Below are 17,805 nucleotides of genomic sequence, written 5' to 3'. Positions count from 1 at the left end.
CCCAGCCATTATTTATTCTGGTAAACTTTAGTGGAGGCTGGAGACATGGATAATAAGTTGTAAATATCTCTTTCTTTAGATTAAAATGACCAGTGGCCTAGTTGCATAGTCGGTCAGTATTTCAAAAATTAATACTATGAACACACACAAAGTTTTACATGTGATTTTACATCATGCTAAAATGATTTATTATGTAACAAATGGTGGACAGAAAGCAGTGTCTATCATTCACACAGTCAATCACTTCATATACTGTCAATATTTCAACAATAATATGGACACAATCTAATTTTACAATATATTGAAGTGGTCGATTGTGAGTGATGGACAAAAAATTGTGAATCCATATTAAAAGTAGTGAGTAGAAAATGTCAATTATTCACAGCTGACCACTTCAATGTGTTTGAAATTGAGTACATCCCTGGATTTTGTTTACTGGGTTCATTATAATATAATACATAGAGCTTAATATATAGTACTCATTAAGGCTTTTTTACTATGAGTATAACCTTTAATGTTAAACTACATTAATTCTCTACATTTTATGTCTTTCTCTTTATGCCTTCTTTATTTGTTCCTCATATTTTCTCATATATATCATAACTATGTCTTACCTTTTCTAACACGTTATCAAAGTCATGTTTCATATATATCCTAATATGGTATCAAAGTCAGGTTTCTATGGCTTCAATTGATCCATATAGTTAATAAGTAAATCGAAGTTACTTCTCCCACCACCGTTGTCAATCATTCTCCATACTCATCCGCGCGCGGTGTTGGACTTGGATATACCTTTTTGTAATATTTCATGTAAACCATGAAATAGTTCAATTTCAAATGGAGATGACTGTTTTCCTAAGCACAAAATGATTAAATGTTTTTTCATTTATTATCATTGTTGTCAATGATGTTCATACGAGAAAAGCAGTGCACTCAACAATTATTTGTGCTACCCCTTTCCTAGTTCAATTGATGCCATATCTATTCATAAAATGCACTCAATTTGAGAATTATGTACTAACAAAATAAATAGAGTATTTAAGTACTTAATCTAGAGTAATTTTAAGGTACTTCCAAAGTATAGATAATGATATTTCCTCATCTCACATTCCCGGTGGGGTCCACCATGAATGTGTAAAGAGGGAACACAATTTTTCCATATTCCGAGAGTACCTAAGAATTTTTCATTAATCTATGTGAGTATTGTGTATAGACTTTAATGGGAATCAAATAATCCTGGCAAGAAAACAATTAAAAAAGTTGTCAAGAGCCTTGTACCAAAGTAGCACAAAATGGTCTCTTTTATTAAAAGATCTAGATTTCGAATCTCCCCTCCCCAAAGTATTAGCTCTCCCTAAAAAGGAGGTGATCCAACCTATTTCCAGTCATTTTTTTATGTAGTGCAATGGATTCATCAAAATTCTTCTTGTTCTTATGAAGATAGGCCGGGCTTTTTTAAGGTATCTTTGATGACTCTACTACTTCTTACTCTAATATATATATATATATATATATATATATATATGTATGTGTGTGTGTATTGTTAAATATGCTCATCCTATCACACTAAAAAATCAGCACTTTTTTATTTTCCATTTCCAATATTTAATCGGCATAAATTGAAAGGGAATTTAAAGAAGCCAAGGTATTAAATATTCACTAATTTCTTTATTTACTTGAATTACTTCAACTTTGAGGTTTTATTAAATTTTATCAATCATAATCATTTAATCTCTTTTATAAGGAGAATTAGAGTTTAAATTTCCCTCCTCATGTGTAACCATTGTATTATTCATAAATAATTTTTTTTTTTTTTTTTTTTTTTTTTTTTTAAGAAATCACCATCAAATAGCTTGTGTAAAGGCAACAGTGAAAGCCTACCCAGCTTTCATTACAAATTTGCTTGAAGTCCTAATGCAAGTCCACAAGACTACAAGCAGAATTGAGTCATAATTAGGCTATAAACGTTTAAGTTTCAGCTAGGTCGATTAATAAAGTATTTTATTCTCAAATAAGGGGTTTGGATTTGAATACTGCTTACACCAAATTAATTGGTTCCTTGACCTAATAACAAAGTAAATTCATAAATTTAAATCATATTTATAAAAACAAAACAAAAAGGGGGGAGGGCTATGAAACATCAATTTGCAATAAAACATGCACATTTAAATATAAATTATTATATGACTTCATTTAGATAGTGTCTTTTATTTTGGGGGGTTTGGGGGAGACAATGTAGATTTTCAAAGAACCTGATCATTTATTCAAAAAAAAAAAAAAAAAAAGATCATTTGAGCAGTGGGCTTCAGCATTTTTGACCCATTAATCATTCATTGGGCCTAGGAAGAGGGGTTCCACTTGGAAAGGAACGAAATAGTGTAAGGGCCTTTGAAGGAGATGTGAATTCTCATGGGCTGGCAACCCTAATAGCTGCTTATGTGAGATATCTCACATTCTTACCATCTTTTATATTCATTCAACCCACAAAACCTTATGAACCCAGCCTAAGCCTTGGGTTAGTTTTTCATGAATTGACGGGTTTGGTTGGGTCTTAATTAATATATACTGTATATTTATAGTTTGGGTTGGACTCGAGTTGGCAAATTTTTTAACCCAAGTAACCCAATCCAACTCATGCTATGAATATTTTGAAATATGTATATTTGTAATTAAGATTTCATTTAAATATGTTAGTTTGATGTATTTGGGTATTTTAAGGTTTAGTTTTAAAGAAGTTGGAATATTGGGTGTAATTGTATAAATTGTAATCATTTAGTGAATATTACATTTCAAAATTTGAATTATAAAAATCCAATATTTTTATTAAGCCTAACGAAAAATTTCAACATAAGGAACAGCCCAATCTAGGGGTTGATTTGAGCTACAATAGGTTGGATTGGGAATTTCTCAATTTGAAAAAGTTAGGTTGGGTTGAAAACACCCCAAGCCCAACTTAACCTAATTCAAGCACACTCATATAATCTTATTATATTAAATAAATAAATAAAGTTAAGATCAAATTCTAATTTCTACATTCACTATATTTGAAGTTTTTTGAGTTACGATGAGCAATTTCCAAAGTGCTATTGGCCTACCAACTTCCAAACTAATGATTGAAAATATGAGTAGTTTTGACTTGATAGGTACTTTAATTATTCAAGTAAAATGACTTTAACTAATTAAGTTAATTGGAATATAATTAATCATTCAAATTTAAGATGTATAAATAAGATTATTATTATTACTCTCCTTTGGTCCACTTAAGGCCAATTCTTTTTTTTTTATTAAAAATAACTCAATAATTGGGGGAGAGGGTGATTTGAATCTTGGGTGTCTCTATTGAAAACACTAAAATGTGCCAACTAGTGAACTTAATTTAAGATAATTATGTCCTAACAAAATAAATAAAGTAACCAATTTATCTATTTTGTGATTTGGTATAGACCTTAACGGATCAAATAAACTAACGCTTAAAAGGGCTTGAGGAATAATTTCATCCAAACACGCTTGAAAGAAATCAACATTTTTCTTTTTCATTTTCATTTTTCAATAATTGATCTTGAGTTCAAAAGGGAATTGCAAGAAGCCAAGGTATTACTAAATTTCTTTATTTGGTCTAACTCTAAATTGGGCTATATAGCCTATAGGAAACATCAAATTGCAATAAAACATTCAGAGTAAAACAAAAATGACTACTATAAGACTTAATGTTTTTTTTTTTTCTTTTCTTTTTGTTTTTGAGAAGAAACCTAAATATTTCATTGAAAAAACCCAACAATAATTAGCTAAAAGTGTGGAAGAACATCTTCCATCTATATAGATAAACTGCAAACATGTCTCACATGTTTAGTAAGGTTCTGAGTCAGGTTCTGAGTCACAAAGTTATTATATGAGAAAAGCTAAAACTAGTAAAGGATATGACCATTTGAGATTGTACTATATAATATAGATTTTCTAAGAACATTTATTTGAGAAATGGGCTACAGCACTTTTGACCCATTAATCAAGCACTGGACCTAGGAAGAGGAGTTCCACTTAGAAAGGAACGAAACAATGTAAGGGCCTGTGAAGGAGATGTGAATGGAACTTCATGGACTGCACCCCTAACCGTTGCATATGTGAGAAATGTCACATTCTTCCGACCTTTTAAGCCACCAAATGATTGAGACCATCCACCCACCTGCAATTACATTTCACATTTCATTAAATTTCTGTCACTGAATGAGCAATTACTTCATTCTTTATGGCCCTGCCAAACAGTGTTTTCTTCACCAAAGGCCTCAATTTTGTGACTTAGTTTAAATCTGTTAGTTTGATGTGTTTGAGTATTTTGAGGCTTACTTAACAAAGTCGGAATATCTAGTTCAATATTACAAATTGTAGTAGGTTTCAACAGTTGAATGAAATTTCAATATTTTAATAAGCCTAACAAATGATTTTAACCCAATTAATCAACCCAACACAAGTTGGGTTGGGTTGAATTTTTGAGCTGCAATAGGTTGGATTGAGAATTTCTCAATCTGAAGAAGCTAGGTTGGGTTGAAAATACCCCTAACCCAATTCAAGCACACACCTACGTATAATCTAATTATGTTAGTTAAAAATTGTTAACATAAATCTACCTTCACTATATTTGAAGCTTTTTAAGATAAGAAAGCTAGTGCCATTGTGTTTGTCCAACCTTTTAAAATAAAAGAAGTGCTGAGAGAATCACAGAATTATATACATACCTGTTTCTTGTCATACCAAGTACCATATTTTGCAAAAGGAAATAGCTTCAAATCCTTCGCCAGCTTGTTAGCAATTATTCTTGTTTGAGTGAGAGGAATTTTTGAATCTTGGTCACCACTGTTTGATGTAAATGTACTCATAAACTTTTCAAGAAAATGTCAAGGAGAACTGGAAAACTGCTCAAGTGTTCAACTTCCAATTTTGTAGTTTTGGATGTCAATAAAATGTAAAGAGAAAAATCAAGACTTGGAAGTTAATTGTGATGTTTTAGAACCTGTAAAGCATGATAGGAATGCCAGCCCTTATAAGGTCTGAGATGAGGGGTATGAGGTTCATGTCCAAGTTATCTTCTTGATATTCAAGAGGCCTGCAATTTTTACATGTTTTGATTACCTAGTCAATAAATCAACTTGTAAGTAAACTACAAAGTAAACCACTAGAGAATTTCTTTTAACTCCACACACACACTGAAAGAGAAAGAAATAGACCCTAAACAAAAATTCCAACTGAAGGGCAGGTGAGTTGTGTTGGCATGCATTGCCTTCTGAACTTGAGGGTGGTTTAGATAACTCAATACCCTTCCAACAAGGCATGGATCCCCTCTGGTTCCCCTGCTAGCAACCTGTCCAGGGCCACAAAGACTCCTCATTATATATGTGCTTGGTTTAGCTTTTATCTAGAGCCTATTTAGTTTATTTGTTTATACTACATCTTTTTATAGCCTCATTTTTCTTGGTACATTTGTACTTTTACCTACTTTCAGTGAATAAGCCAATCCAACCATGTGCTTGTAATGCACAATTCAATCTCAATGTTATTAAACATCATAAAGCATTGTGTATACCATTGCATGAATCTTCCCATGCTTCCCCTTGGGCCTAAATTGCTCAGCTGAGCTTGATGACAAGCAATTTGGCAAGAGGAGGCCATCATAAGCAACATCTGCGCTAATTTCATCTGAAGCTCTATTAAACACATCTTTGCATCCTTGAGACAATTTCCCGTGGACATATTCACGAAGATATTTTGAGTCATTGCAGACAGTCTTCTTCAACATTAGTGTTTTATCAGATATTGCTCCATGTGACCACAAGTAGTCGCCAGCCTGCACGCTAATGTCTAGGTCCAAAAGTGGATTTCCAAGCTACAAACAACAATAAGAGTAAACTTATTGTTATTATTAACAACATTGTAATCCAGAAAGTAACTTTTTAGCTCTCACTAATATTGGTCATTACAGCAATGGCTCTCAGCTTGATCGGTTTGATGTTAGGATTCTTGTTGTACTCCATCAACAAGGCTGCAAGCTGTGGGATGTAGTGGCCTGTAACCAAAGATGTCCATATTGAGATAGCTGAATTTAATGATCATATCTAGAAGTTTTAATGATTGTTTAGGTGCACAAAATCTTAAGCTTAGAGCTTTTACCTATAAAGTTTCATCTACTTTCTTCTTCTTAAAACCAATTAGCAAAAGAAATCCCAAATCCTAAAAATCTTGGAGCTTTTTAACAAGTGTTGACCTTACACGTAGAATTTTAATCCTGACCTCAAACTCAGGATTACTTGCTTTGATATCATGAAAAATTGTCAATTTTCTCAAAAGTTTAAGCTCTTAGGAATAGGTCAATTTAATTATTCAACCACTACTCTAACAATTTTCAATAATCATAATCATGAAATTTGAAGGATAGCAAAATCAAATCATAATTACCTGCATAGCTTTCACCAGTTAAAAACAAATCGGAGTCTCTGTAGTTTGGGAATTCTTCCAGCCAGTTTTCTAAAAATCTCAAATTATCTTTGGCTGTTAACCAAAAAATAAATGATTATGTATTGAAAAGTTTGAGAAATATTAACAAGTGCAGAACACAGAAGTAAAACTACCAATAATAAAATTCATATATACCCGTCTGAGTATCATTCCACCTTAAGTAATCCGAGCTTGTGTTTGAGTAGGAAAATCCAACCCCAATAGGTGACTCAACATATAACATGTTTGATTCTATCCAAATATTTCATTATGAACTCAGCATAGCATGGCAAACATTTTTTCATAAAAAAAAAATTAATAATAACAATAATAAATAAATAAATAAAACTTGCTAGATAATGAACTGGTATAAACACATTTACCCAAGTTCCATGAATATCCATTCTTGACAAGAAGTCCATTATCCCAAGGTCGGAAAGGACCATGTTCCATAAATGCACCAAAACCAACGGAAGAACATCCCGGGCCTAGAATCAAGCATAAAACAACAAAGAGTCATAACATATGAGCAATGCCAGATATACAAAAATTTCACAGCTTTTTGCACGACTTGCTGAAATGGTAAGTTGTGATTGGTTAAGCAATACTTTCACATGGGCTTGTAAGTGACACCACTTTTATTGTACAATAATCACAAAACCTCACCTCAAAATTTGTGAAAATAATTGCAAAATTTATTGTATAAGTAGACTTATTGATATATAGTATCAGTGACCATATAGCAAGAAAGATGATTAAATAACTCAGATATCAACCTCCATTGAGCCACAAGGTCAAGGGTCTTGAAAGTGGGCTCGCTGATTTTGCTTCAACAAAGTAATAGAATAGAGCTCGGCCATGCTGAGAATCTGTAGTAATGTAACCAGAAAACTGTTTGAAAGAAACATTGGTTGGCTGTCCAGGGAGGGCTGTTATCACCTCTGCAGAAGACTTGGAATAGAAGGAAAAAATCAACACAAAGAACCAAAAAGCCATAAGAGAGATGGGCAAGGGGAAGAGATGTTGGTGTTATAGATGGTGTAAATAGCATTTTTCCTATGTATTTATATATATTTTTGTTTGGGAATTACACTGAAATCAACATATTATGCACTTCTATTTTCTTTTCTTTTTTCTTTTTTTGGTCAAACAATTTTTTATGCATATTCTTGTATTTGTTCAGTAGTCCATCCATATAAGATGAAAAGCTCTACTAATGCCACGTTCCATATTTTGTCCAATGTTTGGAAAATGAAAATGGGTGAAGTTGGAATTTTTTTTTTCCTATTAACCTTAAATATTAAAGAATTTCGTTAGTTGTCACGTTTCAAAACAATCTGGGTAACTAGCATCTTGAGTGTTTAAAACTCGAGATCAATGTAGAACTCGAGCTTTTAATTCTCGAGTTCGGGATTTTTTCATTGAACAATTTTCCATGTAGAACTACCTAGAACTCGAGTTTTAGACACTCGATTTCCCTTTCTTCATTTTCTCCTTCCTTCCTTCATTCTCCCTGTTCTTCCTTTTCTCCTTATACCTCACCCACAGATTCATCAAATCTCAGCACCAAAGCAACAACCCAGACCCACAAATTCATAATATCTTGGCACCGGATCAAAAACCCAAACCCAAAAATCACAACCTCGGCACCGGAGCAGCTCCCTACGCTTGGATTTGTTGATCTCGGCACTTGAGCAACTTGGGTTTGTTGATCTTGGCACCGGGGCGGCTTGGGTTTGTTGATCTCAGCATCGAAGAGCTTGGGTTTGATGTTCCTATCTGGTATTATTGCTTGGTTTTGTTTTGGTTTTTTTTTTTTTTTTTTTTTTTTTTTTTTTTTTTTTTTTTTTTTTTTTTTTTTTTCGGGGTTTGTTGTCTTCGGAAGTGGGTTTGGGGTTTTGAGAGTTAGAGAAATCGTTGGGGAATAGGGTGAAGGGGAAAATAGAGAAGGAAAAAACGGATTGAAGAGAAACGGAACTCGAGTATCTAAAACTCGAGTTTCACGTGGATTTCAGACTACACCTTAGTTATGCCAGCACATAGAAATCGAGTCTTTTAGGCTTGAGTTGCTACAGTGAACTCGTCTAAGAGACTCGAGATGCTATTTAACTGAATTGTTTCTAATGCATACTAACTAACGATATTCTCTCCCAAATGCATGCTAGTTGGAAAATTACCTCAGTGAAATTGGATGCATTATTATTATAAACTAGTCACGGATCCCGCACGTTGCGTGTGATAATATTTTAAAGTGGTCTCATTAAATTTTTTTTTTTCAATTTAGAATAATTTGATAAATAGTAATGTAATTTATAATCATATTTTCATTTACTATAGAGACAATCACAAATGTAATATATATAATTTATGTTGTACCAAAATTAAATAATACAAATTTTCTCTAAAGTTCAAAAGGTAAGTTAGTGAAAAAATTAATTTTTTTTTTTATAAAAGTTATTTATAATATTTTGTGTATCATCAAAAAGTATATAAAATTTGGAAATTATTCTTTTAGTTTTAAATTAACAAAGTTCTCAAACCCATTTTTTTTTTTTACCATAAAATCAAAAACACTGAGTAATATATCTAAAAAAAATTAATAAAACTCAAAAAAAGTAAAATTCAAAATAAAAAAAAAATAAAGAAAGGGAAAAATAAAAGATTGTAACTCTTTTTCCTTTTAAAAAAGACCAAGAGTACAATTTCAAAGGGGAAAAAAGTAGAGATTTTTTTTTTTTTTTTGGGAAAAAGGAGAAGTATTGATTTAATGTTGTCATAGTCTAATCTAACATGTAAAAAATAAATAGATAAATAAATCATTTTAACCACAAATTTGAATTTTTTTTCTTAAAAATCTTAAAGAATACACTAATAAAGTAAGGAAGATAAAGAATAATATAAAATATTTGTAAATGCTTAAAACAATTACTCAACCATCTAAGAACATCATATAACAAAAACATAACAATTTGCTACTAATTAATTTGTTAAACAAAATATTTACAAACAATGAAAGGAAATTGCATAAAGACCATTGTTTTCAACTACACTAACTGTTCTTATAACACTCCGACTCAACTTTATAGTTAAACTATGTGTTTGAGTGGTTAATTATTATTTTAAACCACTTTCTTTCTATAATTAACAGAAGAGTATTTAATAAACATATTACTTTATAATGCCTTTGAATAATAATTGTAAAGATTATATATAATTGAATGACTAATTGTATTATAAATATATATTAAGTATGTACAAAACATTATTAAGTGGTTTAAGTTATTAAATACATAGTTGTTGGTGTTTAATTAAGTGTCTAAGGTAAGGGTTTATATGCAAAGTTATTTTATAGTTTGGGCCTTATAGAATATAAGCTTATAAGGGGGGTGGAAAGTAAATTTTAAAAAGTTTAAAAGTAAGTCATCAGCTCACTTTTCCTTAGCATATACATGCCCCACCCAAGTTATTTTCCTTGACTTCTTTGCCGCACCAGAAACTTCCTTGGTTCTTCTTTCTTTGCTCATTTGTTTTTTTCTTTCTTTGTTCTTATCGGTAGCACCTCGTCTCTTCTTTGACTTTCTCAAAGCAACTAGAACAATCAAGAACTCTCTCCCTCTCATACCCACAGGTCCAACACCAAAAGAAAGAAAAACTCTCAACTCTCCTCTCCCTCTCACACGTACGGGTCCAACAGCAACAAGAAGTTTCTTTTAATTCTTCTCAAGCTCTTGTTTCCAACTTGAAGCTAGAGTGATTCTAGCTTTATCACTCTAATAATCCGTGTCGAGGGTAAGGGGAAAATGTAATTCTTTTAGTCTATTGTCCATTTTAAACTTAAGTGATGGTTATATGAATTTGTATATAGGTGTGTTGGAATTTAGAGCTTGTTGATTGCCTAAATATGAAGTAAGTCATGTTTATGCTTGCATGTGCTCCTAGATGATAGGCAAAGATAAAATCTGTTGTTATGGGTCAGTGTCAAAATGAGTAAAATAGTTAGATAAACTTTATTGTATTGCTAATTGAGGTGCTGAATGTGTAGTTGATTCAGTAATTGAATCTGGTTGAGAGTCAGTTAATAGACACTTCATGAACCTGATGAGAGTTGCACTCATTAGTTAACTTATTTGGTCATTATAAATCTTGTATTTTCTAGGATAGCTATGGGTAAAAGGTTTGTTGGAGATTATTATATAATATGTCTAATATGTGTGTATTAAATTTCATATGAAAATACCATCGTTTGATAATTGTTTGTAAATTTACAAGAAAATGTTGCAAAGTTATCACTGTGACAGATTTTGTGTTTACGCATGATAAATTATGTATTAATTTGTATACAGTGAATATGCTAGGAGTAGTTTTTATGAATGCTAAGACACATATGGTTCTAATGGAAGTGGTCTCACAGCCATTGGATCAATACAAAAATAATGGTTTAATTTCTAAGTTAATTGAAATTCTGTTACGACATATTTGAGTATGCTATCTTGTATGATTTTTAGTAAATCATGGATTTATGATTTAGTTCTAAAAATGATATGGAATCTACTAGACATCCATAGGAGTGGCTCTGTAAATTAACATGAAAATTGGATGTGAATTGATAACCCATTGTATTTTATAAGTGGAATATATGTTGCTGGAATAAACAGTGAACAGTAAGTGACATACCTAACTTTGAAGATTTAATTCTAAAGTTAAGGTGAATGTTTTGAGTTATAAATTAATATATTCATCATTTGGTATGTTTGGATCATAGATAAATTATGTATAACTTGGTTCAAGGTTTAGTACTGTAAAGGAGGGGTTCTAAACCATTCAACTGTTATTTTTATGAAGCTATTTTGTTCATTTTGTATGTTGCCTTGTGTAAGTTTATGCATGCACCATTGCTTCCAATCTCAAACACATTCTGAATTTATTTTAAAGCTGTTTGACATGATCTGAATATGAACATTAAAATAATGGTTTCTCTATGATTTAGTACATCATGTTGTTTGATAAATGTATCTTGTTGTTTGATAAATGTATCTTGTGTTTAGGGAACCTCATTGAGATGGGATTAGGATTTCGTTGATTATGAGAGATAGACTTTGAGATGAATGTGTTAGTTTATGATAATGAGTAATTGATATTAATAAGTTTTGATATTTGATTTAGGTGTTACCAGTACCCAAGTCTAAGCTCCTTCGACTTTAGGCTCTCGATTCATCTACTTTCAAGTAAGGGATAAGTTATTTGGGTATTTGGTAAGTCATAAGGTTATTTTAAAGTGTATTATGCATTAAAAGGTTTTTGATTAGAGATATAGCATATAATCATGTTTTAGACAAAGATATGTTCGTGAGCTTTCGAAAACTTATGTATATGATTTGAGCATATTGATGCTATTACTAATTCTACAAACACGATGCTTAAAGAAGAGAATGAAAATGCTATTATTATGAAATGTTATACAAATTATGAATTTTAGTATGATATATAAGTAAGAAATGTTTTCAGGTTATGTCCTCTGATAATCTGAACTCGATCAAAGTATGTATTGAGGATGGCGATGCGTCCATGCTCAATCAAAGTATGTACTGAGGATGGCGATGTGTTCGCACTCGATCAAAGTATGTACATACAGTAGAAGAAAATTGTAGGGGCTTTGTCATTACAATACAAACTTATCAGATATGGACTAACCAATATGTTATGAACAACTATATTATTTTATTGATCATGAGAGAATGATTTTGTTTAAATGCATTATGAGAAGCTGAAAGCTCTTATAAAAAGAAGTTTCTGATGAAAAGAAAAGCTATTCGTTAAAGATAAACATTTCTGAAGTTTCTGCTGTTCTTTAAAGATAAAGTTTCTGATGAAAGTACAAATTTCTGACGAAAGTACAAGTTTATGTTAATATTAAAATGTGACTATAAAAGTAATAATATTTTATGAGAAGAAGTTTATGAAGAAAAGTTTTTTTATTCTTTAAGATGTTTCTAAATTAAGACAAAGTTACCAATTATTTGATTTAAGTCAAAAAGATTATTTTGTAATGAAAATATATGTATGTATATATATATATATGTATGTGTGTATGTATGTATTTATGTATGTATATGATTTTAAACAATCAATATTTATATTGGTGACTTTGTAAGAAAAGAAAGAAATTTAGTCTGAAAAGGTTTTGTAATATTATTCTGATAAGATAAAGGAGAACAATTATTTTCCTATGAAAAACATATAAGTTATTATTATGAACAGTATAAAATACTGTGCATGAAAAGATGTTCTCCTATCTAATAATCATAAAATGATTTGATTTGATTTACATACATTCTTATTAAATTCTTATGTATCTTACCCTTATTGAGCTGTTTAGCTCACCTCTTCCACTCTTTCAGTCAAAAAGTTTTATTTTGAAGCAAAAGGAGCCTTAGTCGAGTTTTGAAAGGAGCTTGTTTTAGTTTTATATGTATAGATCCGAAATTAGCAATTTGATGTTTAGCTTTGTAGTATTGTGTATTTTAGGATCTAATGAAAGTTGTGTACCTTAAAGTCTTAAGAAATGTATTATGTGAAAGTGTGGATATTGAATGACTAGTGGATTATGTTAAACTTTGAGTACGGTGTGGATGCTCTAAATATCAAGTGAAAAGTTATATTAAGAAGTAAAGAAACAAAAATGAAAAGAAAAAGGAAAGCTTTTGTAAAAAGTTTAGTTGGTTCTTGTTAATATCAGGTTTCTCCCAAATCAGATCAACAACAAACACTATTCATTAAAAGTATATAGTTTAGTAAATAAAATGATAAAAAAAAAATACTTACATCAAGGAACACATATGAATTAGTCAATAATAAGAAAATGAGGGTTACAAACCTCTAGTAGGAGACCCTCCTGTAGACAGTTATTAGGTTGTATCTTTTCTACCATTAATGATTAAGCAAGACCTATAAATACCTTTGTATAGACAATTTTTTTATTAAAAAAAATATTACTCATTGATTTCATTTTCCAATTATAAACAACCAAAAGTAGAGTTCTAAAAAACACAAATATTCATCAATCTAAGGTAGAGATGCAAGAAAAATAAAATAAAATAACCCAAAAAATTGAGAAGTAGAGTTCATTTAAAAAAAATATTACTCATTGATTTCATTTTTCAGTTTTAAACAACCAAAAGTAGATTTCTAAAAAACACAAATATTCATCAATCTAAGGTAGAGATGCAAGAAAAATAAAATAAAATAACCCCCAAAAAATGAAAAAAAAAATTTGAGAGAGAGAGAGAGAAATAACTTTTTTTGTATGTTAAAAATATGAATAGAATGAGAGTGACAAATTTATAGTGAGAGAGTGAGAATAAGAAAAGGCAAAATAAAGGAAGATTAAGGGAAAAAATAGTATTTAAAGTAAAAGCCGCCCAAAAGGAATATACATAGACAACACTTTTGTATTGATTTTCCATTGATTTATTATTTAGTTATAACATCAAAATTAATGTAGATGAATATGTAAAGTTAAAACTGCTTTAAAATGAGTTTGTAAAACAAATATATAAATATATATATATATATATATGTAGGGACTCAGAAAATAAAAACCTAAGCCCACCTAGAACAGTGGTACCTTATCCCTCAAATCAAGCCTAAACAATAGAATTTTTAAGAGGGTGGGTCACTAACTCATGTGCAATACAAGGATGAGTCCAAGTCTAAGACCGAAAAATCCAAAGTAGCAAATAAGCGCAATTGGACAACAATTGAGGATAACATCCTCCTCAAGCAAACCTGATGGGTCAATGTCTTGTATATAAGTTTAGTTTTGATTCCTTACAAGGTAATTCTGAACTCTCCTCACCGGTTTTTTTTTACTTAGAAAATGTTCCTCCCTTTTTTTCTAGGGGGTTTCCTTCCTTTTATAGTCCCTTCATTGCATCCCAACCCTCCACCTGTACGTCCTAGGGCATTTCTTAGGATATTTGTCCCATCAGGATCCTTCTAGAGGTGGTAGAAGGGGTTGCTAGCTGTGAAGTTACTGTTCATGGGTCATTTCCACATTAATGCAGCTGATGTGGTTGGTGCTGGGCATTGAATGCGGAGGTGGGAGGTGTTTCCTTCAGGAAACTTCCTCCCACCAACCTTGTTCCAGTTGCTATCTCTTCTCCTATCCTTAGGCTTCTAGGGGATATCAGTTGTTCTGATTCTCTTGCTCTCCTTGGGTAGGCGAAGTCCTCAGAGTTTGCTTACCTGCCTTGGCCTGGATTGGGCAAATTAATCCTTATCTAGGATTCCTCGGTCCTCAAACCCCCCACAATATATATATATATATATATATATATATGAAAAAAATAAATATGAAAAAGATTAATTATATGGTTATTGACGTGGCGGATGAGGTGGCTCCACAAGAGTGCAACAATAATAAATGCTACGCTTCAGCTTTTAAATATATATAGATATAGACTAGCATGTAACCCATGCAAATGCATGGATCATTTAAAATTAAATACAAATTTTATTAGAAGAATAAAAATAATTAGTCAAATTATTTAAAAAAAAAATAGCATTTAACACATGCATACATATTAATATATTTAAATTTAAACACAATTTTTATCATAAAATATTAATAATTAGTCAAATCATTATTTAAAAAAGTAAACATAATTAGTCACATATTAAAATTCTTACCTAAATTTAATACTACTTATGATCAAATTTTTTTCTAATTTTTAATAAAATAGAATGTATGATGATCTTTGTTGTGTGGTGATTTTTATTGAGTATATATGATTGATTTTTTTTTTTTAAATTTTATAATTCATTAATATTAGATTCTTAGTATTTTGTACTAATTAACTCACTTGGCACAAAAATTAATAAACTTAAGTGAACACATGGCACAAACTTAAGTAGATAATTATGGTGTGATCTCCATGTAAATTTAGACATAAGGTGCAAAATTGGACTCTAATTTCAAATTCCAATTTAACTTTCTCTGAGATTTGCCTATTAATATATATATATATATATAAAGTTAAGTTTTTGTGATGGAGTATCCTAAGTGAGAGTTAAGAGGTATTAAATATTGGCGAAAACCACATTTTTGTCCCTACATTTTTAGGTGATTCCCACTTTGGTTCTTAGATTTTTTTTTTACCACTTTTAGTCCTTATTTTAAAAAACACATTTTGTTTTGATCCCTACCGTTATCTCTATAACGGAAATATCCTATGTCGCAAATGGAATGCACTGTTGACATATAGAGTGCTTACATTGCCATTAAAATAATAATAATAATTTTTAATTAACATTTAAATAATGCCACATCAGCATTTTAAATATTAAAAAAAGCCACGTCAAAAAAAATTAAAACAAAATTCTAAACATGTGATTTTTAAAACCAAATCAAATAAAATAATTAAAATAAAATTTTCTTTTCCTTTCATTATTTTCTTCAGAAAAACATATTCATATATGTTTTTTGTGTTCTTCCCCAAGAACATGACTGTTCATATTTATGTTCTTAGCAAATTAATTCTTAGTTTCTTTTAATTTCTCTGTCTTTCTTGTACTTTCTTTAAAGCCAAACACATCAAAACTCAGATCAATAACAGTTAAATAAAATCTAATTTAATTAAGCATTTTCTTGGCAAAGTCAATCTCAAGATCTGAACATTTTTTTCTCCTAATTGGTAATCCAAAAATCCCCTTTTCACAAACCCAACCAATTCTCATTCATAAACCCAAAAAACTCCCTTTCACAAACCCAGAAGATCCCTTCTCAACACACACAATAAAGAGTCCTTTCACAAACCCAGAATATCCCTTCTCAGCACATACAACAAATGAGTTTTTCAAATTTGTAAAAAATAAGAACAAATAAAATAAACCCAAGATCAGCTTCAGATCCTCTTTAAATTCAATCCCAAGATAGAGAGGGTGAGATGAGAAAGTGAGGAGGAAAGGAAAACGTGGGCCTTCAGATTTGCTGGAAACCCATACCACACACCACATACGATCCAAAAACTGACCCACCACCTTGCCGAACTCAACACCGATGAACCTTACCGATCCCACCACCTATGAACCTTGCCGAACCCATTGACTAGGAGGATCTTACCAACTTGATACCTGCGGTGGCGGCAGCGATTAAAGGAGATGAATGGTGGGAGCTTCGGCCAAGGGGTACTGAGAGAGAGAGAGAGAGAGTTAGATCAAGAAACGGAAGTTTGAGGTGTAAGAGCATCCACAATGGGACATGGATATGCCAAATGTCCACAAAATTTAAGCATTGAGCAACAATTGGACTCAGCAGCCGGAATGCCAAAAGTGGGAAAGTGTAAATTTTTTTGGCATAGTGCTACAGTGCCATCTTACATGTAAGATGGCACTGTAGCACTATGCCAAAAATAATATTAATATTTTATTCCACTTTTTTCCCTCTCATCTCTCATCTCTCGTCTCTCTCTCTCTATCTTTCTCTGTCTCTCACACTTTCCTCTCTTTCTCCCTCTTCTCTATCACACCTTCGATCCGTCTCCGATGCAAGGTCCAAAAACCAATGTTGTTGATTCGGTCCGTCGTCGCTGTTGAGTCCGTGCAGATTGCCGGTGCTTGGAGAGGCACAAGACGATCTCTCCATGATGATGTTGTTGGATAGCGTGACGATGAACGCAGTGAATAGGAGGAAAGCGATGAACGTGAGTTTGTAGGTGCTAAAGCAGAGAATCTGGTGTCAAAAAGCGCCGCCGAAGTGGGTTGCGATCCGATTCTTTTGGGTTGCAATCTGGGTTTTGTGTGTGTGTGTGTATGCGTTTTTTTTTTTTTTTTTTTTTTGGTGACCGATGGCTAAAGGAAGAGGTCTGGGTTCTGGGTTGCGATCTGGGTTTTTTTGATCGATGCTGTGGTTGTTGATGGGTTGATGGGTTTGGGATTGGTGATGGGTTGATGGTTGTTCGTGGTGGTGGTAGCAGGTGGTGATTTGGGTTTTTGTTTTTATTTGAGTTTTGGGATATATTATTTTAATGAGTAGAATAGGAAAATAAAAGTTTGGTATGTTGGAGGTATTGTAAAATGGTATGGTATAATGATAAAGTGGCTTTTTGGAACGGCAAAATAGAGTAGAATTGGAATTTCAGGATGCTGATGCTCTAAGAATCTGAGATGGTTTTGATTAGAGGTGAAGCGATGTTGGAGGTGAGAGGGAGGAAGTTTGAGATTAGAGGCATCTTATGAGAATCTGAGATTAGAGATAGTTGTAAGAAAATCTATTCATATTTTTTAAAATATTTTATTTTATTTTTAAAATTGACAAATTTAAAA

The 17,805-nt window shown here is 31.6% G+C and overlaps 1 protein-coding gene and 1 long non-coding RNA gene across 4 annotated transcripts; one reads left to right on the top strand and one right to left on the bottom strand.

The window, feature by feature from the left end:
* Positions 1 to 3,832: 3,832 nt before the first annotated feature.
* Positions 3,833 to 7,526, bottom strand: LOC126715103 (serine carboxypeptidase-like 46). 2 transcript variants are annotated; one of them, XM_050415541.1, is made up of 10 exons: positions 7,260 to 7,526; positions 6,867 to 6,971; positions 6,640 to 6,735; positions 6,445 to 6,537; positions 5,970 to 6,055; positions 5,576 to 5,875; positions 5,220 to 5,353; positions 5,006 to 5,098; positions 4,731 to 4,848; positions 3,833 to 4,180 (listed from the first exon to the last, which is right to left on the bottom strand). In XM_050415541.1, exons 1-10 carry the CDS (start codon positions 7,477 to 7,479, stop codon positions 4,004 to 4,006), a joined length of 1,422 nt encoding a protein of 473 aa, XP_050271498.1. In that variant the 5' UTR covers positions 7,480 to 7,526; the 3' UTR covers positions 3,833 to 4,003. The 2 variants fall into 2 exon arrangements, with proteins under 2 accessions (XP_050271498.1, XP_050271499.1); XM_050415542.1 differs by lacking the exon at positions 6,640 to 6,735.
* A 2,434-nt stretch (positions 7,527 to 9,960) lies between these two features.
* On the top strand, positions 9,961 to 12,504 carry LOC126715102 (uncharacterized). Of its 2 annotated transcripts, XR_007651799.1 has the most exons (3): positions 9,961 to 10,272; positions 11,647 to 11,735; positions 11,989 to 12,504. It is a non-coding gene; the product is annotated as an uncharacterized LOC126715102 (long non-coding RNA). The 2 variants fall into 2 exon arrangements; XR_007651798.1 differs by lacking the exon at positions 11,989 to 12,504 and having other exon boundaries at positions 11,647 to 11,883.
* Positions 12,505 to 17,805: the final 5,301 nt, after the last annotated feature.

Source organism: Quercus robur, chromosome 2, assembly GCF_932294415.1.
Source record: "Quercus robur chromosome 2, dhQueRobu3.1, whole genome shotgun sequence".
Classification (NCBI taxonomy): domain Eukaryota; kingdom Viridiplantae; phylum Streptophyta; class Magnoliopsida; order Fagales; family Fagaceae; genus Quercus; species Quercus robur.
The sequence above is the reverse complement of the archived record's forward strand: the minus strand, read 5'-3'. Positions and strand labels throughout refer to the sequence as shown.